Source organism: Pongo pygmaeus, chromosome 8 (assembly GCF_028885625.2).
Source record: "Pongo pygmaeus isolate AG05252 chromosome 8, NHGRI_mPonPyg2-v2.0_pri, whole genome shotgun sequence".
Lineage (NCBI taxonomy): Eukaryota > Metazoa > Chordata > Mammalia > Primates > Hominidae > Pongo > Pongo pygmaeus.
In genome coordinates this window covers 122,687,209-122,712,831 of record NC_072381.2, presented here as the reverse complement: position 1 = coordinate 122,712,831, position 25,623 = coordinate 122,687,209, and the positions used below count along the sequence as shown (strand labels likewise).

The following is a 25,623-nucleotide window of genomic DNA, read 5'->3' as shown; positions in this document are numbered from 1 at the left end:
TGAGTTTTTGTTGTTCCAGCCAAGAGAGACCATTTGACATTTGACGGATGGCTGCATATAAACATTCAAAACATTTGAGAGAATACATTGCATAGGGAGACTACTACTATCAGAAAGACAGTATGAAGAGTTTGGAGTATGTTCCCTAACCAAGGTCCCCATGAACCAAGCCAATCAAATCAGATAGATCAAAGAATGAGCTATATTAGAAGTCTACCCATTTTAACCAAGTCGCCTTTTGTTAATTTTTTGTACCTGAGTCTCTATAATACCAGATGTATTTATCCGTGTGTAACAAGAAGTGTCTGCAACTGCACAGATTCCTCCCTGTTCAGCTAATAGGTAGAAATTCTATTATCCAGCTTCCTATGACTGTGCTAATTTAAAACAAGGAGAGAGAATGAGTGGTTCTAGAAGTCTAACTCTATGCAAGGGACCACTAGTTCAGTTTGAGCAAACAGTTGTATTACAGATGTTGCTAAAGTTAACCACTAGGTATATTAAAGGATCTCTTAGGTCATGTAAAGATTTGGGTTTGACATGACAGATCCAGCACTTCATCGAGTTACCTACAGAAGCTGTTTGATTGTGGAATTTTGATTACAGCGTCATCCTGCGCCAAGCAAAAGAAGAAAGCTTAAGTAAGGCATTAAGAGAGGTAAGAGTCTCATTGTGATGAGGAGGCTTGTTCCAAAGTCTTGGGAAAAGCTGTCCACAGCACAAAGCTATCAACTTCTTGTCCTGGTTCACTGTTTTAATGTCTCTGGTTATGGCATAGGGTGATTTGCTGAACTCTGTGTGGCCCACACATTAGGCATGAAACTTGTCTCTTGAAATTTATATTGATTTGTCTAGCTTCACCTTATAGGGATTAAAGAACAGAGCAGTTATTATTCTTAGTTGGAGAGTTGTATGGAGCCAGATATTGGAGGTGTATTAGTCCGTTCTCATGCTGCTATAAAGAAATATCCAAGACTGGGTAATTTATAAAGAAAAGAGGTTTAATTGATTCACAGTTCTGCATGGCTGGGGAGGCCTCAGGACACTTAGCATCATGGTGGAAGGGGAAGAAGAAGCAGGCACCTTCTTCACAAGGTGACAGGAGAGAGATTGAGTGTGAGCAGGGGAAATGCCAGACACTTATAAAACCATCACATCTTGTGAGTCTCACTCACTATCACAAGAACAGCATGGGGGAAACCATCCCCCTGATCCAGTTAACTTCACCTGGTCCCGCCCTTGACATATAGGGATTATGGGGATTACAGTTCAAGGTGAGATTTTGGTGGGGAAACAGCCAAACCATATCAGGAGGAAACTAGAAGAATCCAGGATCCAGTTCAGTCTATAGGAAGATAATAAAAACTTACAAACGACGAACCAGGCTACAGTCTAACAGATAAAGTGTGGCTTTTTTCATAGTTTTGGCTGGGCGTGGTGGCTCACACCTGTAATCTCAGCACTTTGGGAGGCTGAGGTGGGCAGATAGCTTGAGGCCAGGAGTTTGAGACCAGCCTGGCCAATATGGCGGAACCCCATCTCTACTAAACATACAAAAATTAGCCAGGCATGGTGGCATGTGCCTGTAATCCCAGCTACTTGGGAGGCTCAGGCACAAGAATTGCTTGAACCAAGGAGGTGGAGGTTGTAGTGAGCTGAGATTGCACCACTGCACTCCAGCTTGGGTGACAGAGCTAGACTCTGTCTCAAAAAAAAAAAAATGTTTGCTTTTCTGGAACTTTTGATAGGTAATCTCAAATAAGACTTTTAAAAGACTCTCAAGGCTGTGAAGCCAACCCAGGACTCACCATTAATCATCGCCTATAGTACTTAATAGATTATGGTGGATTCCTCTCTCTTTGAGGTCCCAAAAATATCCTGAGTTTCCTGAGCCTGTCAGGAAGTGACATTCTTCACCCCCCTATAAGACCACCAGCTGGGCTGTTGTATTCAAGGTACCAGGCCAGTTTTTCCATGGTGGCAGTTGGGGAGAGGGGTGACAGGTGTTAATGGCGCCATAAAGTCAACTTTAATTCCTTGTAGTTGTCTGGTCATATCTGAAAATACGAGATTCCAGTCAAAGCTTGGTACCAGTGTTTCCAACTGTGTCCTTTTACAAGGAGAACAGATTCTTAAGAAACTTATATAAATGATTATATTGCCATAAAATTAAGAATACTCACTATAGTTTCCAAAATCTGGAGGGATCAGATGGGATGAAAAAGTAAAGGCTTCAAATTTTGCTCACAAAAGTGAACTTTACCACACTGCTATAAGCTATAGATTAAAAGAAAAAAAAAGTTTCTTTAAATCTGGAAAACAAAACACTGAAGAATCAGCAATATTTCAAATAAAAAGTCATAAAAAATTATTCTCGTCAGTTTATTCAGTTCCGTGTAATTTATTCTTATTCTGCCAGATCTTGGTTAGCAGTTTCATGAAGCCATCAGTTTCTTCATTAGAGTTTTATAAATTCTTATCCAGGCCAATGGTATGATCTTAAAGTTAGCAGAAACTTGTATTCCAGAGTACTTGTAATGAACCTGACGAATAAGCAATTTTGGACTGTAACTGACTGCACATGCTTTTAGGGAAGAACCAAAACCATTGTCTGTGGATGACCAAGAGTTAGAAATGGCCATGGCTAAAAATCTGATGAGAGTTCATTATAATCAGCAATTGACAAAGAAATTTGGTTATTGCTATGGCATTGTAACATTTAACATAATGACCAAAAATTATGACTGATAACTATTAGATTTCTAGGAATCTCATACAAATTTTGGAATACTCATATCAATAACATACCCATTAACATAATGTAAAGAAGGTTTAGTATCACTTATTATTTGAAAGTGCTTCCCATATAATTTCATCATATAAGCGTAATTAGTTATCTCTCTTTCACAAGGTGAGAAACACAATCTTTGGGTTTTCAGGGGCCCAACTAGGAAGTTCCAAAGTTAAATTAAGGTCAAAGAGACTTAACTTAGAATTTGATTTTGGTAAGTTTGTCAAAAATATCAAAATGTTTTAAACCTTAACTAAATATGATCTTGTTATGTATTTAATCAAGAAAGATTTTAAAGACAAGTACGGGTTATACAGTTGTCAACAAAAACTTAAGTCTTTTAATATTGAGAAGACTCAAGTAATTAAAGACCTAATAAAAGATAACATGAAGCACTAACAATTATCTTGATAAAACACAAAATCTTTGTTTCCTAGGCCAATTAAAAAGCAAAGAAAAATCTTTCACTATTTCCTATTAAGAGCAGATTAGTCCTCCAAGAAAATTCTATAACTTTTCTTACCAAAAACACATTTTGCTTGTTTCTTGCAGATTCCACAGCTTTCAAAATTTTTCATTTGACAATTTCCACATAGTTTTTCTTCCCCCTGTAAACTATCAGTCTTTCAGTTACCTGTTCCATTCCCCTAAACAGTTGTTAACCTGGCAGCCCTAAATTTGCACTTCCAAGGGATGATTCTTAGGTAAAACAATGTAGAAATTTTTTGACTCAAAGCCATGGAGAAAGAATGCAAATTTTTATAAGAACGAGCTTAGAGCATGTTGCCAAGTATCAGAGGTTGATTTGTCAGATGAACTACATTTTAAATCTGAATATCTCCAAATCTCATCTGGATGAACAACGTGTATATCTGCCAAAACTGAATTTGTTGCACTTTCCTCTGATTTTTTCTTGAGATTTCTCTCTAGAGAGTGGCACTGAACTCTAGCCCTACCCTGACAGGCTTATCAGAATAGACACTCTCTAGGAGAGCCTCGACTGATTCAGGTGTGTCAGGTAGATGAGATGTAGAGGGCAAATTATAGTAATTCACTATAGGATTTTACAAGGAAGTACACAGATGAGCCTAGGAGAAAATTCAGAAGCTTGTTCTTAGGGACTTCCCTAGACATTTTTTTGGGCAACGCTTTTTATAGTGTCTTGGTTGTTTGCACAGGTGGCAGTGGTTGTTTGGAAACTGCTGCAGTAGGGTTCCCTTATTGCAGAAGCACCCTAAGGACAGGCCCAAAGGTCATTCTAGGTTGTTGGTTGCCATGGAGCTCCTGTAATTGGAAGGCCATAATTTGGAAGTCATTTGTTTCTTATTTTGCTCTAAGGTCCTCTTGAAATGTTCTGCTACGATTACTAGTATAGCTCAGTCCTGTAGCCTCTTGTCTTTTTTTTTTTTTTTTTTTTTGAGATGGAGTCTTGCTCACGCTGGACTATCTTGGCTCACTGCAACCTCAGCCTCCTGCGTTCAAGCAGTTCTCCTGTCTCAGCCTCCCGAGTGGCTGAGATTACAGATGTGCACCACCACATCTGGCTAATTTTTGTATTTTTAGTAGAGACGAGGTTTCACCATGTTGGCCAGGCTGGTCTCAAACTCCTGGGCTCAAGTGATCCACCCGCCTTGGCCTCCCAAAGCGCTGGGATTACGGGTGAGAGCTACTGCTCCCTGCCTGTCTTTTGTCTTTTTTATGAGCCTGCATCAAGTTGGGGGAAGCTGGAATGCCTTACCAAAAGGGCTTCCAAGTGAATTTTCAAGTCAGTAACAGCTTCATATTTCTCTAGCATGCAGGTCTGGATGATAGACCACATAGTGCAAATGGGAAAACACTTTAGGAATGGCTTTCAGAAAGTCATTTGCAATTTTGGGGGCTTTGCCTTGCCCATAAGTAGATCCAGGTAGGTCTTGTTGGGTCACTGATGCCATTCTCAGGAGAATACTGTTCTGCCTCTTAACATTCATTTTTGTGCTTCCTCAGGTCCCTTTCAGCAAAGTATATTAGTTGGTAGAGGTCAGTAATACCAGGTCATAGGTTCCAATTAAGACCATGAATTCTTCAGAAAAATTTTGAAGTTCTTCCCTGGATTTAGAAAATTCTCTATGCTTTTGTCCAGGAAGTATAAGTTACTGGGGGATCATTTTGGAATTTTCAGGGAGTTTTATTTTATAAAAAAGCTGTTTAACTGCTTTTTCAGAGAAGAATGGTAGTTCAAACGGTTAGTAGACTGAGTATTCAGGCAAAATAGGATAGAGAGGAGCAGTAGTAGTCAAGCCAGTCTTATTTTCCTTGGTATATGAGGATTATCTTGCATTTTTAGCTTTTCATTAGCTTTTTGCAATGCATCTTTTCTAAAAGCTATTTTTGAATCCTGTTGTTTCTTTAAGGCTTCTGAATACCAATTAAAAGGAGAATCCCATTCTCTCTACCAATTAATTGGGAGGCTTGGGATTCAAGTACATTTCTTAGATGACCGGTCTTGTTCTTCTGGAACGGTCTTCATATGGCCATTGTAATTCTAAATTATATTGAATAAGATTTTGCCACTTCTGTAAGTATATGCAGCTTTCAGGCTTAATACTCATACATGTGAAAGTCAAGTGTAGCCAGAAGGCCGAGTACTCAGCTCTTCAGAAATTAAGGATCCTATTTTTACATTGAGTCTTGGGTCTCCCAGAGCCAAGATAAAAACCTAAGAGGGAGATGCCATGAGTTTGAGTCCTATAATGTTTCTACAGTGTACTTCATTGCATGGATATTTTCTTGTGGCTGCTGGACAACTTTATGTTAACTGACCCATTCCCTGACCAGGCTTATCTTCTCATGTTAGTCTTATTTTTTAGTGATGGGTTGCTCTAATAGCTCTTACATGCCTCACCCGTTTCCACCAGTCAGGCTATGGCTTTGGCTCTGACATTCCACTGATCAGCCTAGCCAATGATTTTCCCATTTCTCTCTGAACCAGACACCTGAGGCCTCTCTTACCTGAGTGTACAAGAAAAATGAAGAATATAGAACCAACATAACTGCAAATTCTGAAAACTAGAGTTCGTGCCCCCTGCAGTAATAACCACTTAGTTCAGCCACTGTCAGTTACCTTTAAAACTGCAGCTCTTGCCAGTGACTCCTCAGCTACTGCAAATCCAAAAGTCAAGTGCCTTCTCACAACACAGATTAACCCCAAACCACAGAGATCAGGGAACTCAGGGCAAAAGAAAGCAAAGCTTGAGAGAAACTTAACAATTTTCAGGGCTTCCCGAGGAAGACAGAGGACCCAAAACGGGGGTCAGCAGCACCTTTACCATGTTCCTCGAGGTCTCTGGGTCATGGGTCATCAGAAATCTCCTTCATGTCCCTTCATATGGCCGCCAGAACTGTCAGAAGACAAAACTACAACAAATTTAGTTATAAGTCTATTTGGGCCCCTTATTTGGTTCTTATTAGGATCTAGCACAAGAGCTCAGTACAATGGCCTCCCATAATTTTTGTTTAGTGCACCCAACCTGGAGATGTTTTTGGGAATACTCATTACAATTGCACGAATCAGTAACAATCCAAAACAAAAACTTTTTATGTGGTATTTGTCACAAAACAAAGATCAAGACTTTGAATAGGACAAATAATGCTTTGTATGCTTTACATTTTTATTGTTAAGAATGTTATTAATATGTATGGTTATTTTTCACAATTAATGATTTTTTTAAATTTATTTGGTTTTAAGGTACTCTTAATGTTTTCGGTTATCAAATATCTGTATCAAAGAGCAGTTTTACATTTTATTGGTTTATAATCTTGTCACAATATATTGATTTATAACCATAATAAACCAATCATTTATTATTATATCTTTTAAGAAAAACTTTGAAACTTTAAATGTAACCTTACCACAGAAAAATGATTCATTATTTATTGTTATGCTTACTCATTTTTTCTTTCAATTGTTTTATTGAGATATAATTAATATACCATGCAATTCACCCATTTAAAGTATACAAGTAACTGTTTTTAAATAAATTTACAGGGCTGTATAACCACCATCAGAGTTTAATTTTAGAATATTTTCATCCCCCTCAAAGAAACTCCATATCCATTATCAGTAATCCCCATTTTCCTCTAGTACTCCTCCTGCAACCCTAAATAACTTTCTATCTGTATAAATTTGCCTATTCAAGATATTTTATATGAATGGAATCATACAATATGTAGTCTTTTGTGGCTGGCTTATTTCACTTAGAATTTTTTCAGGGTTCATTCATAGTGTATGTAGCATGTATTAATACTTCATTTATTGCTGAATAATATTTCATTATATGGATATAACACATTTTGTTTATCCCACTCATCATTTGATGGATATTTGGCTTGTTTCCACTTTTTGGCTATTAGGTATGAATAATGCTGCCATGAACGTTTGCATGCATGTTGTATGAATGTATGCTTTCATTTCTCTTGCTTACACACCTAGGAGTGAAATTACTGGGCTATGTGTTAACTCTATGTTAACTTTTTAGGTAACTGTTAAATTGTTTTCCAAAGTGACTGTACCATTTTACATTCCCATCAGCGATGTATGAGCATTCTAATTTCTCCATATCCTCACCAATACTTGTTAATGTCTCTTTAATTATAGCCAATCTAGTGGGTATAAAGTCATTTTGATTTGCCCTTCTTCAATGGCTAACGATGTTGAGCATCTTTTCATGTGCTTGTTGACCATTTGTGCATCTTTGGAGATGTGCCTATTCAGATTCCTTGCCCATTTTAAAATTGCATTATTTGTCTTTTTATTGTTGAGCTGTAAAGAATTCATATGTTTTCTGGATACTAGGCCCTTATCAAATACTTGTTTTGCAAACATTTTCTCCCATTCTGTAGGTTGTCTTTTCATTTACTTTAAAACTTTTCTAACTTTGGTGAAATCCAATTTATCTATTTTTGCTTTGGTACTTATGCATTTGGTGTTGTATTTAAGAAACCATTGCCTAGTCCAAGGTCAAAAAGATTTACTTTTATGTTTTCTTCTAAGGGTTTTATAGTTTTAGCTTTTATATTTACGTCTGTGCCCCATTTTGAGTTAATTTTTGTTAAATTTTTTATTACTCTTTCTAAAAACATTTTTAAAGTGCTGTGAGAAATATGGAATAACTTATGATTACAGGGGAGAATTTCTGACAACTTTGCTTTTTCATTCCTGAATTCTGAAGATTTATACCTGTCAGGAATTTGGGGACACTAGCTGGTGCAGTTTTCTCTGCATAGTAGTAAAGGCCCTTAGGTAGTTTACTCTTTGAACAGGTGGTGGCAGCAGAGCTTTAATGAATGTAAATTCTCATTTTTTTCCCTAAACTTAGTATTTTATGTTTAAGAATCCTGTATGTATTTGGACTGCCTTCTTTTTGATAATAGGTTGTTAAGCACTAAGTTTAAAGTTCCTTTTAAGATTATTTAAGAATGGTTTAGAGCTTAGAATTTTAGGGGTTTGTTTTTGTTTGTTTTGGTTTGATTTTTCACCACGAGTTTATTCAGGCTTCTGTTTGTGAGTCTAGTTTGTGGAGTGTGGGCATGATTTGCTTGAGGTCTTTAACCTGTGGACACAGTTCTTTTTAAATTTATCTAATGTGTTTTATTCACCTTTTCATTATTCACTACTACCTCATGATCTTCATAGACAGGTAAAGTAATAGAGTAACAGTCAACATGTTCGTTAGTGTTAAAGCTGTTCTCAAGCTCACTCCTGAAACAAGTTGGCAGATTTACATTCTGATTTTGAGGACAGATAATATAGAAGTTGGACACATGAGTAACCTTTTTTCTTCAGCAATAAAAACTATATTATATAATCTCGTGATTGGACCTCATATGTCTTTTTTAGATCTAAATATTAAACAGTAAAATTACATGATGCCAATATTCCTTGACAGTTGTTTTCAAGACAATAATAGAAATAACATTTATTGAGCACTTAGTGTTTGCTAGGCACTATGCTAAATGCCTTGTGTGCATTGCCTTTTACTCACAACAGTTCTTAGAGGTAAGTACTATTTTTGCCCAGAGTTTCTAGAGGAGGAGATGGGCTTAGCGTAGAGAAGTTAAATAATTTGCCTGAGGTCACATTAGTAGATGAAGAGAGTGTGTGTGTGTGTGTGTGTTTATAAGCAATTATATTGCACTTTTGTGTGTGTATGTGTTTTACAGAGTTGATGGTATACTAGCATTATTCAGCATCTTGTTTGTTTTTAAATTCAACAGTCTGTTTTGAAGATGTATAGCTCTTGCTGCTACGTGTACATATTTGGTCAATTTCTTTACCTAATGAGTAGATAATACTTTGTATTTGTTTGACTTAGCTGCTGAAAAATAGTGTATCCTGGAATCTCACCAAATTTTAGCTTTACTTCATGTTTCCACTAGAGGGTGTATAAAATATTTGACTTAATTTTTTTTTCTGTTACTAAAACTATAATAGTAATGGAGTAATGTGTTGTTTCTTGTTATAATAATCAGAAAGAAAAATTTTAATGAATATAACAGGTATGATACTCTCCCTTGTTTTGTTTTATTCTGCAGGTTACTCATTTTTGGATCCTATGACAGAGAGGCAAATGTTCATTGCACACTTGAGTTAAGCAGTAGTGTTTGGGAAGAAAAACAGAGGAGTTCTATTAAGACGGTAAAATGGATTTACAGTGATTTATATCTGTATAAAGTTCTATTTTATAAGCATGCGTTTATTACTATTTCTGTATTCCTAGAGTTATTTTTGGTCATGTGCAAATAGCTGTGAACAGTTCTTATTTATTTGTCTCGTTACAATACAACTACAGTGATAAAGTAAATCACAAGAAACTATAGTTAGTATTCACATTACCTGCACAAGAAACCTAGTCCGACTAGCTTTCCTTTCAGAACTTTAAGATTGCTTCAGTTATGAAATTAGAAGGAACTAATTTTAACCAAACACCTTCAAATACATGTGAATTCAGAGTATGCATTATTCATTCATTGGACAGATATTTTATGAGCACTTACTTTGTGCTGGGCACTGTTTTAGATTCAAGAGAAACTGTTCAAGACAAAAAAAGCCCCTATTCTTGTGATACTAACATGGGGTAGATTTGTGGTGTGGGGATTAGAAGAGGGAGGAGGTGATCTACATTTTATAGGGTAAAGATAGAACACAGTAATAAATGGTAAACAAAAAAAGTGAACAAAGCTCTTCCCAGAGATTCACAGGTGCTATGTAGAAAATAGGCTTATGACAGAGGAATTATAAGTTATGATAAAGGAGGCTCTTTAGATCTGGTGATAATAGGACTCTAAAGAGATGACACTGGAACAGGCTTACCAGAGAAAATAGAGGACACCCAGTTAAATCTGAATTTCAGATAGTGAATAATTATTTTAGTAGAAGCATGTACCCAGTACTACAGGGTAACAGTCAAAATCCTACTAAGTCTTTAATGGACAACTATGTCGTATTTTTATGGATTTTCCTTTGACTTTTAAATTGTTTCTGATTTATTTAGGTATTAACTGTTGTGAACATCCGTATATAAAAATTGGGCAGTATGAAATTATTTTGGAAGAAAGAGGGTAATTTTGATCAGAGTGGAGAAGGAGGGACAAGTAAAACTGGAAAGGGAGAATGGTTGGCCCACAGAGTTTTGGTTTATGAAAGCAGTGGGGAGCTGTTGAACATTTTGAGCATGGTAATGACATGGTCAAAATAGAGGTTTCATGGAAAGTTTCCCCTTTCTTTGGTGGCTGTTCTTGCCCCAACCTTCTTTAAGTTATATCTCAAACAATTTGAAGCAATTCCTCAGAAGACTGAAATAACTAGCATTAGAATTTGTTTTGAAATACATAACTACATGAAGAAGCATTATTGTTTTGTCCAGCTAAATTTTTGCCTTTACTTTGAATTGGTCATAACTTGCCATTGCTATTGGCATTTTCAGTATCCTTTATTATATTTGCAAAGATATGAGATTAAACAGTTCTAATATTTTATAGCAAAAATTGGTAAGACTTTAATCTTGTCATTATTTTAGATCTTAGCGTATGTCATAAGTAGTTTTGAGGAAAGAATTCTAGGTTATTAATTATATCTGATGTTGAAAATGTCAGCAACAGTGTCTACAGGCATTAAATTACTAATGTCTGAATTTAATATTCCTAGGGAGGAGAATTATTAGTTCCTTAAGACAAAACATCAGGGAGTAGGATTCAATAATTTGTAATACATTACAAATATGGGTAGAAAATAGAACATCATTAAAACAATTATGCTAAATTATTTGATGAGTTTAGGATGCTATCTTTGTATAAATACAATCTCTAGGTTTAAACAGTATGTCATGTTGAAATTTGTTCAGTGAAGTTAGTCACTAATTATAATGAATATACAGAATAAAAGAAACTTAATTCCTGTCATACTTTTAATGTGCCTTGAGTTTTTAAAGGAGTATAACACTGTAATCTAGGAACATAGCTTCCTCCTTCATCTTCCTTAGCGTAGAGTTTTTGCCCTGATGGTTGCAAGATGTCTAATGCATCCTTAGGAGTTTACCTTTCAAGAAAAACGGTGTGGTCTAAAGCTGGCCAAAAGCACATGTCAGCCATGTCCTTTTTAAAACTTTCCTGGAAGTTCCTCCCAGGGACTTCCGCTTATATCTCATTGGCCAGAAGTGAGTCCTATGGCCTCCTCAGCAGCAAGAAAGTACACTATGAGAAGCCATTTTAATTTTTCTACCTTGGTAGAAGTAGAAGGCAAGGGAGAAACAGGAGTTATGAATGGCTTTTGTATAGCCAGTCCACAAGAAAACAACTCAAACCTATTTGATGACCTTTTCATTTTTTATTTTTTTAGAGACAGGGTCTTGCTCCGTCACCCAGGCTAGAGTGCAGTGGCACAATCATGGCTCACTGCAGCCTGCAACTCCTGGGATCAAGTTATCCTCCCACCTCAGCTTCCACCTCCCGAGTAGCTGGGACTACAGGTGTGCACCACTACACTCATCTATTTATTTTTATTTTTTATTTTTTTGGTAGAGACAGGGTCTTTCTGTCTTAGCCAGGCTGGTCTTGAACTCCTGTCCTCAAGCAGTCCTCCCACCTTAGCCTCCCAAAGTGCTGGGATTAAAGGGACTAGCTGTCACACCTGGCCGTGACTTTTTATTTTTAAGGGAATTTTTTATAAACTGGGACATAAGGGAGAAATTGCAAAGAATAATTTAGCAAATACCCTACATAAAGCCTATTTTAGAAATACCTTATTAGAAATCCAAGAAAAGTTTGGAGCAAACTCACTCAGACCAGTGCCCTGCTTAGCTCATTCGTACAATAAAAGAGCTCATAGGATAAATGAGGTACCTTGTGGTTGTGTTTGTTCTTTGAAAATAATAAAGATTCCTCATGAGAATCCTATCAGCCAAGATAGCTGAGGTATAAGTAAATTAGATATTAGGCTTAAACAAAAATTAGGGGATCATCTTACAAGAGATGACAGAGTAAATACTAAAAAGTACTTTACCACACCAGAAAGAGACAGTGCAATTTGTGATTTATTTCGAGTCCATTGCAGTATTCAGGTTTGGTGATCATACTTTGCTTAACTTTCACCAAGAAAGAAATTTAAGGAGTTTTCAGATTTTAAAAAGTTTCAGGCCATGATATTTTAGTAATAAACTATAAAAACTATCTATAAATATCTGTGGAATGTATAGTACTTACAAATAAAATTCACAATAAATTAATCTGACATATATTAAAGCCCATGTGAATCATTATGTGCCTGGTTAGCGCCACAGAACACATAAATGTCACATTAGCACACATTGTTTGAAAGAGAGAGATCCTAAGTTTTACCCTCCCAGAATTGGAGTTTTCTTGCCACTGACCACCCAGTTGCTTTACCCCTAGTTCCAGACACAAAATAGATTATTGTTTTGTTTTTTTTTTGAGAGAGAGTCTAGCTCTGTTTCCCAGACTGGAGTGCAGTGGCGCAGTCTCAGCTCACTGCAACCTCCGCCTCCTGGATCAATTCTCCTGCCTCAGCCTCCTGAGTAGCTGGGACTACAGGCGTGCACCACTGCACCCAGCTAATTGTTGTATCTTTAGTAGAGATGGGGTTTCGCCGTGTTGGCCAGGCTGGTCTCGAACTCCTGGTCTCAGGTGATCCACCCACCTCGGCCCCCCAAAGTGCTTGAATTATGGGCATGAGCCACCGCACCCAGCCTCAGACACCAAATAGATTATTAATAAAAGTTTTGTTCTCTTTCCCTCTCTCTTCCTATTTTAGCTAGTCTGCCTGTGCCTTCTGTATCTTCTCTTCATCATTTATCCACACTGACTCACTTGATTCTTCAAATAGGTTGTTCTATTCCAACTCTGTCCTTCCAATTTGGAATGTTTGAGGCCACTGGGGAAAAGAGAAGGCACCATGAAAACGGGCTCTGGAACCTCTGAATCTGGGAATTCTAGGGTAGAGGAAAAGGCAGTAGGGGCTAGTACAAACACCCACCTATTATTTCATTCTGAATAAAAGGATGTAAGGAGTTCTGATTTTTAGAAACAAGCTTTTATGTACATTTTCTGATGCTAACCCTACTCTCCATCTTCCTTCAACCTACCACACTCTGCATTCAGGTACTTGACAGCAATTGCCTTTCATAAGAGACCAAGTATTTCCCTTTGCAATGAGAGACACGAGGTTGAAAATCCAAACAATATTGGTATATAAGTATGTCGCTATCAGAAAGGAAAGATGAATATGAATATTTTCCTGTTTTGAAATGGAGAGGAAATTATAAAAGAAGCTTTTGGGTCTCGTTATTTAGAGTAGATGGGTAGAAGAGAGAACAATCATTTGTTCAGTATAAATAAAAGAGTAGAAGTACTTCATACCTTTTGTAGCCCAGTATGCAGGTACCAGAGGGAACTGTGGTTAAAGGCATTAGGAGATGACATGCTACTTCAGATCTACCTTAAAAGCAAGAAGTGATGCATCCCTGAAAAGCATTCAGCTAACAGTTGGGGAGAATCCATAAGTGATATATTGGAGTTCTTAATCAGAACAGTATATTCTTTCTGAGTGTTACATGGTATTAACTGGCAACTGTTATAAGAAGGGCTTTAGATAGGGTCAGCCTTATTTAAAATTGTGAAGCCTGAAGAATTCACCTCCTAGATTTTGGACTTTTTCTTTCTGTTTGACTTGAGTGGTATTTTTTCTTCTTTTTAGAAAAGAAAGCTATTGTTTTCTCATCAAAGCCTAATCCGATTCTAAAAGGTAAATCATTGATACCAGGCTCCCATCAATTTTTAAACGTGCCCGTACAATTAAAGAGATATTTGAGGAGATGTTACCTGTTTTCTAAGAACTACTGCCAGGGTAAGAAACAAGATATGCAAACAAAATATCTAACATATGTAGCACTTTAGAATCTATGAAATACTTTTCCCATATACAAAGAGCCAAAGTCTTCTGACTATAAGATCTCTACTTGTTTGACTAAATCCCACTACCTCTAACAAAAACTGGACTGTGAATGGTATTCAAATAATTAGTAGTGATGATAATGGGATCATTTTAGAACAGAGTTAAGGAGAGATCTGAAAGTATGGGGAGATGGGATTTGAATACAAGGGCCTTCAAAATACGATCAGCCATGTCCACTTGCCTAAGATTAAGCCTGATTCAGAGACAGTCTGGCTTATTATAGAGCCCAGTGAGTCTTTGTTTACTTCCAGAGTAACGATTAGGGCAGTTGAATACAGGAAAGACTTAGTGTAAAGGAAAAGTAATCAGTTGGGAGAAAAAAAACAGTATTTAGGGAAATCATTCTTATCTAATATGAAGATGCTAAATGAGCATATAGAAGAAATGAAAACAGTAAATGCATTTTCAACTTTTAGAAAGCTTTTGATGAAGATCCATACCAAAGTTTCCCGACATCTAATTCCTAGGAGAATATTTTGTCACAATTAGATCTGGCTTAGAGATGTGGGAAACAGGGTAAGGATGATCAGGTATAGTGTCCTGAATGATTGAGTCCGAGACTTTGATCATTTTTCATAAATGATTTAAAACAGCACTAATAGAAATATAATATGTGGCACTTATGTAATTTTAGATTTTCTAGTGGACACTGTAAAAAACAGGCAGGTGAAATTAATTTTAGTAATGTTTTATTTGACCCATATATCCCAAACCTGGTCATTTTGACATGTAATCAACATAAAAATCAATGAGATATTTTACATTCTTTTCTTATACAAAGTCTTTGAAATCTGGTATATATTTTACAGTTACAGCATAGGTTGAATTTCAGCTACATTCCAAGTGCTCAGAAGCATGTGACTAGTGGGTACCATATTGGACAGCACAGATCTAGAAGAAGGAATGTACAGTATAATCTTCAGATTTACACATGGCACTCAGCTCAGAAGTGCCAGGTTAAGAAGTAGAATATGAAGGAAGAGCTCTCAGGACGAGTATATAAGAATTAAATCCAAACTACACTTTAAAATATGAGATCTAGGATTCTTAAAGAAGTAGTCAGTATGTCACTGTGCTTCCAAACCAAGATATCTGACTTTTCATGAAACATGTCACAAAATGAAATCTTTTTATACACTTATTTTAAAACTATGAAATTCTCTGGGAATAAATTATTTGTGCATTTATGGTTACTATAATACAAGGAATTTAAAACAGGACTGGATAGGGTGAGGACAAATAATTAAAATTAACACGGAAATGAGATAGCCATATAAAGATAAATGGATGGGAAAAAAATTAGTGTTCTTCAGCTGAAAAGACAAAGGTAGGTGAATGACTAATGGAAGTGTATAAATACAAAAAGTAAACAATAAGGATAATCAGCAACTTTACTGGAACTAAATCTGTGGAGCAATGAAGATAAATCTCATGTTCCTGATGATAATCAGATGATTCACGCTAAAAGAATACTTAAAAGGTCTTCGATAATCCAGCATGCTAGACACTTGCTGGTAGACTTCACAGAGACACAAACATGCTGTATTTTTTTTATGCTATGTATCCTGCACCTAGTAGAGTTTCTGGCTTGTTGCAGTTGTTTAGTGAATGCCCTGGGAGGAAAGGGGAGGATCAATGAACTTTTGAGATACAAATCTGATTTTATCAGTTGCCTGCCTCAGTGGTTTCTGATTGCGTATTGTAGGATGACAGATTCCAGCCCTCGCAGGCCTGGTCCTTATTTATTTCTCCAGCCCTCCTTTCTCCCCTGCCATTCTCCAGTTTAGCCATGCTGGTCATCTTTCTCTCCTCCATACTTGCCATACTCTCTGTCCTCTACACAGCCATGGTACATGTGCACCCTACCCCCAACTCATTTCTCCCCATACAAACCTTGGTTAACCCATTCGTCAGATCTCTGCTTGTGTTAGACCTTAGCTTGTTTGCCCTCAGATACATTCTTGGGCCCTTCCCTGCTGTATGCCACGAGAAGGCTGACCTTTGCAGGCTGTATTTCAGCTAGGTTTGACCAATGTAAAGCACTGATGGGAAAAGGAGTGAACTGGGAATGCCAGGGTTTTCTTCCTCTTCCCCTCTGCATTGGACAGTGTGTCTCACAGCCATTCTTTCTCCTTCCTGGCACCATGCTTCTGACAGGACAGGCCCACCATATTTCCAGCTTCTGCTTGATACTGTAGCCTCTGGCCCTCTACTAATATCACCTCTTCCTCCCCGCCCCTCTTCCTTCCAGCCAAAGGTTGATAGTAACTTCTTAGAACTGTTACTCATATCTGAGTTTCCTCACTGTCTCCTGTTGGGTACTCAATTCTTCTGTCACCAAGTAGCTATCCTCTGTTTTAAAGGCCTTCCGTATTACTCAGTTTTCTGTTTTCTTAGAGCCTATTAATAAAACAGTAATCATCATTTCCTCTGGAAACCTTTCCTAACTATCATGAAACTCCTTGGTAATGCTTATCACAGTTGGGATTTCGTATTTATGTTTCTATGATAATGTGATCAGTATTGTCTCCAGCAATATCTTCCCTATCAGCAGGTACCATGATTGTTTTGCTTATAGCACGTGGCATTCAGTGGGTATTCAGTAAATGTTTTTGGTATGACTAAGGCTGGCTGTCTGACCATGAGCCTTCATTCAACCTCAACCCTTCTTCTTCCAGACCTTCAAAGTTTTAGCGTGACTTTTAGTCACACTTCTGTTTCCTTTCCATCTTCAAGGCTATTCCTGATGTATGTTTTAACCAAATAAAAATGTTTAGGGTAAGGAAGTCCACAAAATGAGAGATTTACTGCTCAATATTAATTTTGTGAAAAGCCTGATTTTTAGAGTGAGGATTTTAGTTTACAGATATGGTGCATAATAGTATTTTATTTCTGGCATTACTGAAAACATCAAAAACATTTCTTACTCTATGTATATAGTTTAATGTAGCCTAAATAAAATGAGTAGGTATAATCTAAAATTTTACTTGCCTTACTTCCCTTTCAGTTTTGGAGTTTTAGAAGTCTTGCTGAATGAAATTGAATGCACCTACAAAGTCCACCTCTATCATGTATTGTTGAATGTACATACAAAGAGTATAAAAGAGCTTCCTAAAGAACTGTGATTTCAAGTAAGAATATTTGAGACAGACAAACTTACAAATACGTTAGGCCAGATGCCTCAGAGTTGGCATTTTGGTGTGTTTTTTTAAGGCCAGATGCCTTGCAGATAGCATTTTGGTGCTCTTATTTAACCATTTGCCATTTACAGTCTTAATCTTATCAAAAGGAAGAGAAAGATTAAAGCAAATAAAGCCTTTTTGAAAATGTCAGTTTTTATGAAAACTCAGGTTTAGTTCAATTTGATAATACTTGTGAATACAGTAGGGACTCAATGAAATTTTAACCATATATAACGTTCTATAGTTTGGCTTCTTTAAACTAAATGCCTTTGAGCTTTAATAGTAAATCGTGTGGAACATTTCTTCTCTTAAAGTTCATCTTGATTAAAAATGAGGATGTAGTTCTCTGTCTTAGGTTTTCTAAGTATGTTTACTATGATTCTAAGATGCTGGGGAAAGAATAGGAAGTTATGTTAAAATATACAAACATAAACTCTCCAGATCAAATCAGTGGAAGGCACTATGAGTATGAGAACAGGAAACTGAATATGAGGTATAAGACATTGTATCATCTTTCCCTTCAAGGAAAATAAGTAGTAGGGAAATAAGAGCAACAGTACTGTGAGTATCAGTAGTACTGTGAGGTTCCAATGAGGGAGAAGTAACATTCTTTTGGGAAAACAAGAAAAGAATATATTAAGGCGGTGACATTTGAACCAAACCTCATAGTATATATAGGATTTTGAGATGACAGAGAGGCCAGTTCAAGATGAGGACATAACAAAATCCCCAGTTAAGAGTGAGACTATTTGAGTATCTTTGAGATAGAGTGAGTTGTTCAAGTTGGCTAAAGAATATGATAGCATAGGAAGTTATGCAAAACAAGAATAAAAAGGTTGGACCACATTATAGAGTACTTTAAATACCACACTAAGAAGTTTGGCTGTTACTCTCCAAGACTATTGGACCTCTGGAGGCTTTTAGAATGAAAGTGATATCAGAATGTTTCTTCAGACAGACTTAGAGCTGGATTTGAGTCTCAGCTAGGCCACTTTTTCCAGCATGACCTTAGTCAAGAGTCCCCAGACCCGTTTCATCCACAAGTACTTTATTCTATAAAATGGGACTGATGCTTCTTATGGTTGTATGAGGGTTAATTGAGATTAAATATATTAAAATGTGCAGCACAGTATTTAGCACATAGAAGTTAGTCAATAATGTTTATTGAACCTGGCAGCAATGGATAAAATCAAGGATGATTTGCTAGGGTAAAGACCTGAAAAAGTAGAGGTGAGGGGTAATGAAAGTCTGAACTAGAAAGGTGGCAATGGAAATGGAAAATAGAGTCTGTGTGGCTTGGATACCACTGGGAATGGAGGGGGTTTTGGAGTGAGCAAGGAAGCCAGAAAGATGAGCTATGAGGAGGGAGAAGGAAAAGGAGAAAGAGGATCTCATTCTGTACAAGCTGTTTGAGGTATAGTGACTATCAAAGGCCAGGCTAGAGATGGAATGTTTTTCATGTGGTGCTTTGATCTACTATGTTGTTTTTTTTTTTTTTAATTTTTACTGCTGTTACTTCAGCTTTTAGTATCTTAACTAGTAAGTTGAATGGTTTGAGGTTTATGCTATGTTTTTAAGCTCTCTTTTTTTCATATAGGATAAAGAAAAGCAAAGTAGTTTCACACTATTGTAGTAAGAATCTAAATTTTTTTAAGAGCAAGTTAAAGGAGGTAACAGTCATAAAACTTAAACATTAATTTTAGGTTCTGTTTCTCAGAATCCTGCAGTTTACTGAGATTCAACTAAAACTGATTCACACAGTCCATACATTCTCACTAGTTAAAACATCCTTTTCAAGGCACAGTAGCACCTTCCTATAAAAATCCACTTAGCCAAATAGCTGATTTTCTGAGCCATACACGGATGCAGAACTAGGACATAAACACTTTAGGAAAGTATTAGGGAGTTGTTATGAGAGATCTGGCAGTAGCATTCAACTCCCTGTCTACATATATTCAGTCCAGTGGTAGTCAGCAATTACAAGTTTCTGCAGTTTTTCTGTGCCAGTCATAGTTTTAAGATTTTACATGCATTAACCATTTAATCCTCATTTAACAATACCATGATAATAGGCACTATTATTATCTCTGTTTTATATATGAGGAAATTGAGATGCAAAGACAGAAGTAATTTATCCAAATCACCCAGCTAGCTGGCAGTAAAAACAGTCTGCAAACCCAGACAGTATGACTCCACAGCTGATGTTCTTAACTAATACTATATCATTTCCACAAATGGTGTCCTATAGGCCTGGGTTCAGATCTAGCTTTTTCCACTCTAGCTTTATGACTATGAGCAAGGTATTTCATAATCTCTACAGTAGAGGTAATAGTAACTGCCTTACAGGATATAAGGGTTAAATGTATGTAAAACCCTTAGCATAATACCTGGCACATAATACCTATTATTATTTAACTTAACCTGATTGACCTCTTTTGTTCCTATGGTTTTAGTGCATATATTTTGTGTGCCCTTATAAATCCCCTACACTCACTCCCTTTTATTTTATTTATTTATTTTTTCTCGTACAAGTTTATAAGACGCTTTTAAATCCTTCGTGTAACAACGTGAGGAGGGCAGGGAGAGTATCCTCCTCAATCATGAGATAGTGGTGTTGTTGTTTAAGTATGTGTTCTCAAATAATGACTTGAGAATATCAGCAAGCTTATTAAGAGCTGTTATAAGGAGGATGGAGATCAATAGCTGCTGCCCATGTCAACTGAGGATAAAATATGGACAAGCATTTATATTTCATCAGGAATATTTAAGATAAGAAATTAAGAACTTTTTAGGAATAAAGAATATTAATATCATAGCATGGATGTTAGTGCTTCCAGATAGTTGTAATTAATAACAGAAAGTTTTAAAACATTTAGGAAGTAGTTCATGATACTTCACTATTTGACATCTCTAGCTTTCACCCATTTGCATTTTGCTATAAATGTGAAGTTCTATAATATACTAATTGAAGGTACTTTAAAATGAATAAGCTAAAAGTAAGACTAGTTAAAATTTTTGTTTTTGCCTTCAAACAAGTAAGTGGAAAGGGGTAGCAACAGCAACACTTAATTCATATGTCTTATTAAACCCGTCTTTGTAGTATTTTCATTAGTTATTGTGTATTTCTCAACTTAAATATTGAACATGAGTAGAGTTTAAAGTCGATTTGGGAACAGCTGTGTTTCCCTTTTGTAAGCATGTTGGTTTACATTGATATTGGATTGTACTAGAGAAATAGGTGGTTATATTTGAGAATTGTTTATGTATAAACAATATGCCCTATGCTGGAAGATATAAGGGTATTTTATTAACCACTGTAAATAAGACTACTTCTGGATAATTCATTATTTTTTTAAAGGTTATCTAGTAATAGAGTATGGACAGATGACTTTTTCCCTAAATGAATGATGTGTAAATTATCTTTTGTAAGTTGATCAATACTGAGAGTGTTGTCAGAAGTTTAAGTGGGAGGCCGTTAAGCAAAAGGAAGTATCATGAAGCAGATTTTTAATTTTTGTGATGATACACTCATTTGTTTGCAGAAACTTGCATATTTTAACAAAATCAACCTGTGTAAGATAAGTTATATATGTTTAGAAATTGGTATGGGCAATTTTCCCCCATTTAAAAAAAATTAGAAACCTATAAAGAAGACTACAAAAGTCAGCCATAATTCCACTACCCAGAGAGATCACTGTTAACTTTTTAGAAAAAACTTTATAAACATACACATACACCCATTGCTCACATACGAATATGCTTGTGTGTTCTTAAAGCATAAGTAGCCAACAGGCGGTAGTTTACTACTGATGTAAGTAATTCCTTGGTCAAAGATTATGCAAAAATAAAAGGCTATTGATTCATATTTCAAATTATATTTCAGCTGGAATAAGGGCTGTAGATTAGATAATAGTATTATCCCAATGTTAGCTTTCTAACTCTGGTAATTGTACTGTGGTTATGTGAGAGAATGTCCTTGTTAGGAAATACATGCTTAAGTATTTAGAAGTTAATGACATCATATGTATAACTTATTTTCAAATAGTTCAGAAAAATAATATGCAGAGGGAAACGTGGCAAAATGTCAATAATTGGAAAATCTGGGTTTAGGATAAATGGGAATTCTTTACTAATTTTGGAGCCTTTCTGTAAGGTTGAAATTATTTCAAGATAAAAAAGTAAGTTAAAAAATAAAACTTATTTATAAAAAAGAAAAAACCTATCTGTACCTAAGGCTCTCATACTTCCTTAGTAAGATGTAAGTCATCTGCAGAAGTAGAGTGATACTATATGAAGTTGAGGCCTGACCTGGTGATTCAGAATAAGAACTGTTTCTATTTAACAAAGGAATTAAAAAGGGCAAGAGTGTTCTACTCTGTTGTTCACCTGACAACCTCGGCCTTTGCATATTTTACTGAACTTTTTATTTTACTGGAATGGTAGTATAAAATTTAAATTTATTTCCAATCAAAACATCAATCATTGTAAAAGAGAAAAGAAGAAACCTTAAGTATATTGCAAGGTAATCATTAGGATGTAATTATTTTCCTAACAGTCTTTGAACCTGAGCAGAGGATCATTTTTATTCCTTAGATCTCTTAGATTGGTTATATTTGTATAATAGAGTTTATTTTTTCATATTATACTTCTAGATCTTTGTTGTCTCTTAGATGAGGTGACCAGTGGATACATTCCCGATTTACTATCCAGTTGCTTTAGAAACCAAGTTATCAAATGGCCAAGCTGGCATTCTATTTTGAAGATTGAGGGGGGTCACTTGTATTTTCATCCAGAAAGAAATCTTCTTGAGGGGAGATAACAGAAGTACCTGTACCCAGATTGCACCAGATGTTTATGCCAATAGTTTCATTTAATGTTGACAACAACCCAGTGTGGTAGATATCAGATGTCACTGTTTTATGGTTAAGACTCACAGGGGCTAAATCACTTGTCTAAGGTGACAAAACTAGTAAATGTTAGAGCCAAAACTCAAACCCAACTCTTAGAACAAAGCCATGCTAGATGACATTGAAGATTTTCTTCAAAAACTAATTTTAAATCTGCCCTAGTTCTTAGGAGAGGCTGATTTCAGCAGCTTCTTAGCTATCCATTAAATGTTAATTTCTGAAAATTTAGGCGTTATACAAGTTGAGCATTCCAAATCCAAAAATCTGAAACACTCTGAAATCTGAAACTTCTTATCACTGACATGACACTTAAAGGAAATGCTCATTGGAGCATTTCAGATTTCAGATTTCCAGATTTGGGATCCTCAACATGTGAGATAATTTAGGATTCATTCCTTGTACTATTCAAATGCACCCCTTTAAGAATCTCTCTCTCTCTCTCCATATATGTGTGTGTGTGTGTGTATGTGTGTGTATATATGTGTGTGTGTGTGTGTGTGTGTGTGTGTGTGTATTTTTTTGTTTGTTTGTTTTTGAGACAGAGTCTTGCTCTGTTGCCCAGGCTGGAGTGCAGTGGTGCAATCTCTGCTCACTGCAACCTCTTGCCTCCCGGGTTCAAGCAATTCTCGTGCCTCAGCCTCCCAAGTAGGTGGGATTACTGGCACGCACCACCATGCGGGCTAATTTTTGTATTTTTAGTAGAGACGGGGTTTCATCATGTTGGCCAGGCTGGTCTCAAACTCCTGACCTCAGGTGATCTGCCCACCTCAGCCTCCCAAAGTCTCATCTGAGACAAGGCAAGTCCCTTCCGCCTATGAGCCTGTAAAATCAAAAGCAAGCTAGTTACTTCCTAGATACAATGGGGGTACAGGTATTGGGTAAATACAGCCATTCCAAATAAGAGAAATTGGCAAAAACAAAGGGTTACAGGGCCCATGCAAGTCCGAAATCCAGAAGGGCAGTCAAATTTTAAAGCTCCAAAATGATCTCCTTTGACTCCAGGTCTCACATCCAGGTCATGCTGATGCAAGAAGTGGTTCCCATGGTCTTAGACAGCTCCACCTCTGTGGCTTTACAGGGTACAGTCTCCCTCACGGCTGTTTTCATGGGCTGGCATCGAGTGTCTGAGGCTTTTCCAGGCTTATGGTACAAGCTGTCAGTGGATCTTCCATTCTGGGGTCTGGAGGATGGTGGCCCTCTTCTCACAGCTCCACTAGGGAGTGCCCCAGTAGGGACTCTGTGTGGGGGGCTCTGACCCCACATTTCCCTTTGACACTGCCCTAGCAGAGGTTCTCCATGAGGGCCCCAAGCCTACAGTAAACTTTTGCCTGGGCATCCAGGCATTTCCATACATCTTCTGAAATCTAGGTGGAGGTTCCCAAACCTCAATTCTTCTGTGCACCCAGAGGCTCAATAAGGCTTGGGGGCTTTCACCCTCTAAAGCCACAGCCCAAGCTATACGTTGGCCTCTTTCAGCCACAGCTGGAGTGGCTGGGACACAGGGCACCAAGTCCCTAGGCTGCACACAGCACAGGGACCCTGGGCCCAGCCCACGAAACCACTTTTTCCTCCTGGGCCTCTGGGCCTGTGATGGGAGGGACTGCCTTGAAGGTCTCTATATGGCCTAGAGACATTTTCCCCATGGTCTTGGGATTTAACATTAGGCTCCTTGCTACTTATGCAAATTTCTGTAGCCGGCTTGAATTTCTTCCCAGAAAATGGATTTTTCTTTTCTATCGCATAGTCAGGCTGCAAATTTTCCAAACTTTTATGCTCTGTTTCCCTTATAAAACCAAATGTCTTTAACAGCACCCAAGTCACCTGTTGAATGCTTTTCTTCTTAGAAATTTCTTCTGCCAGATACCCTAAATCATCTTTCTCAAGTTCAAAATTCCACAAATCTCTAGGGCAGGGGTAAAATGCCACCAGTCTCTTTGCTAAAATATAACAAGAGTCACCTTTATTCCAGTTCCCAACAAGTTCCTCATCTCCATCTGAGACCACCTCAGCCTGGACCTTATTGTCCATGTCGCTGTCAGCGTTTTGGGCAAAGCCATTCGACAAGTTTCTAGGAAGTTCCAAACTTCCCCACATTTTCTTGTCTTCTTCTGAGCCCTCCAAACTGTTCCAACCTCTGCCTGTTACCCAGTTCCAAAGTCGATTCCACATTTTCAGGTATCTTTTCAGCAACGCCCCACTCTACTGGTACCAATTTACTGTATTAGTCCATTTTCATGCTTCTGATAAAGGCATACCTGAGACTGGACATTTTACAAAAGAAAGAGGTTTAATGGGACTTAGAGTTCCACATGGCTGCGGAGGCCTCAGAATCATGCCAGGAGGCAAAAGGCACTTCTTACATGGAGGCAGCAAGAGAAAAAGGAGGAAGAAGCAAAAGCGGAAACCCCTGATAAACCCATCAGATCTCATGAGACTTAATTCACTATCATGAGAATAGCACAGGAAAGACTGGCCCTCATGATTCAATTACATCCCCCTGGGTCCCTCCCACAACACATATGAATTCTGGGAGATACAATTCAAGTTGAGATTTGGGTGGGGACACAGCCAAACCATATCAGATACCAAGGCACAACTGTATATATAATTTTTGTCATAATTGAGATACAGCATTTCTCCTTAGTTGAGAGATTCTTTTCCATTTATCTGGCTTATGAGTTTAAGAACTTTTCTGATTTTATATCTTTATGAATTGTTTAAATATAGTGACAGGTCTTTTGAAAAGTTCTGTGGGAGTTGTTAGTAATTTTTATGCCAAGAGATAAAAACAAGACATTTGCCATATGTCTGTTTCAAAGAGTTATACTTACTTTGAAAAAGATGGTGTGATTGTGTGCATCCAAATTGTGAATCCTCTTTGCTGGTAAGACAGTTTCAAAGATGACACCTAGTAAATGTGGTATCTCCTTTTTTTTCTATTAAAGTGATGGAACTAAATGGAAAATGATTGAGAATATAGTGGGTTCCTTGGAACAAGGTCTATTGTTTCCAAGTGGTTGAGGGTCCCATGAAGTATTTCAGTTTATATCTTTTGTGCTGTTACAACTGCCTGTCTTAGAAGTAAATTAGATTGATACCAGAAGGACCCTTCAGAAGCTCAGCATTTTGTTTCTTTTCATGTGTTTTCTTTGTTTTGTTCTAGAACCTAGAAATTGTTTTATTAACTTTTCAGAATTATAATTTACTGAAATATGCTTTATAAACAGAAATTGAGTA

The 25,623-nt window shown here is 37.0% G+C and overlaps 1 protein-coding gene across 2 annotated transcripts in view; it reads left to right on the top strand.

The window, feature by feature from the left end:
* PDZD8 (PDZ domain containing 8) overlaps positions 1-25,623 on the top strand; it is a 105,172-nt gene that overhangs the window by 48,974 nt on the left and 30,575 nt on the right. For both annotated transcript variants that reach the window (XM_054435922.2, XM_054435923.2), the window contains one exon: positions 9,365-9,467. In XM_054435922.2, the coding sequence (XP_054291897.1) occupies positions 9,365-9,467 (103 nt within the window). The remainder of the gene's footprint in view (positions 1-9,364; positions 9,468-25,623) is intronic.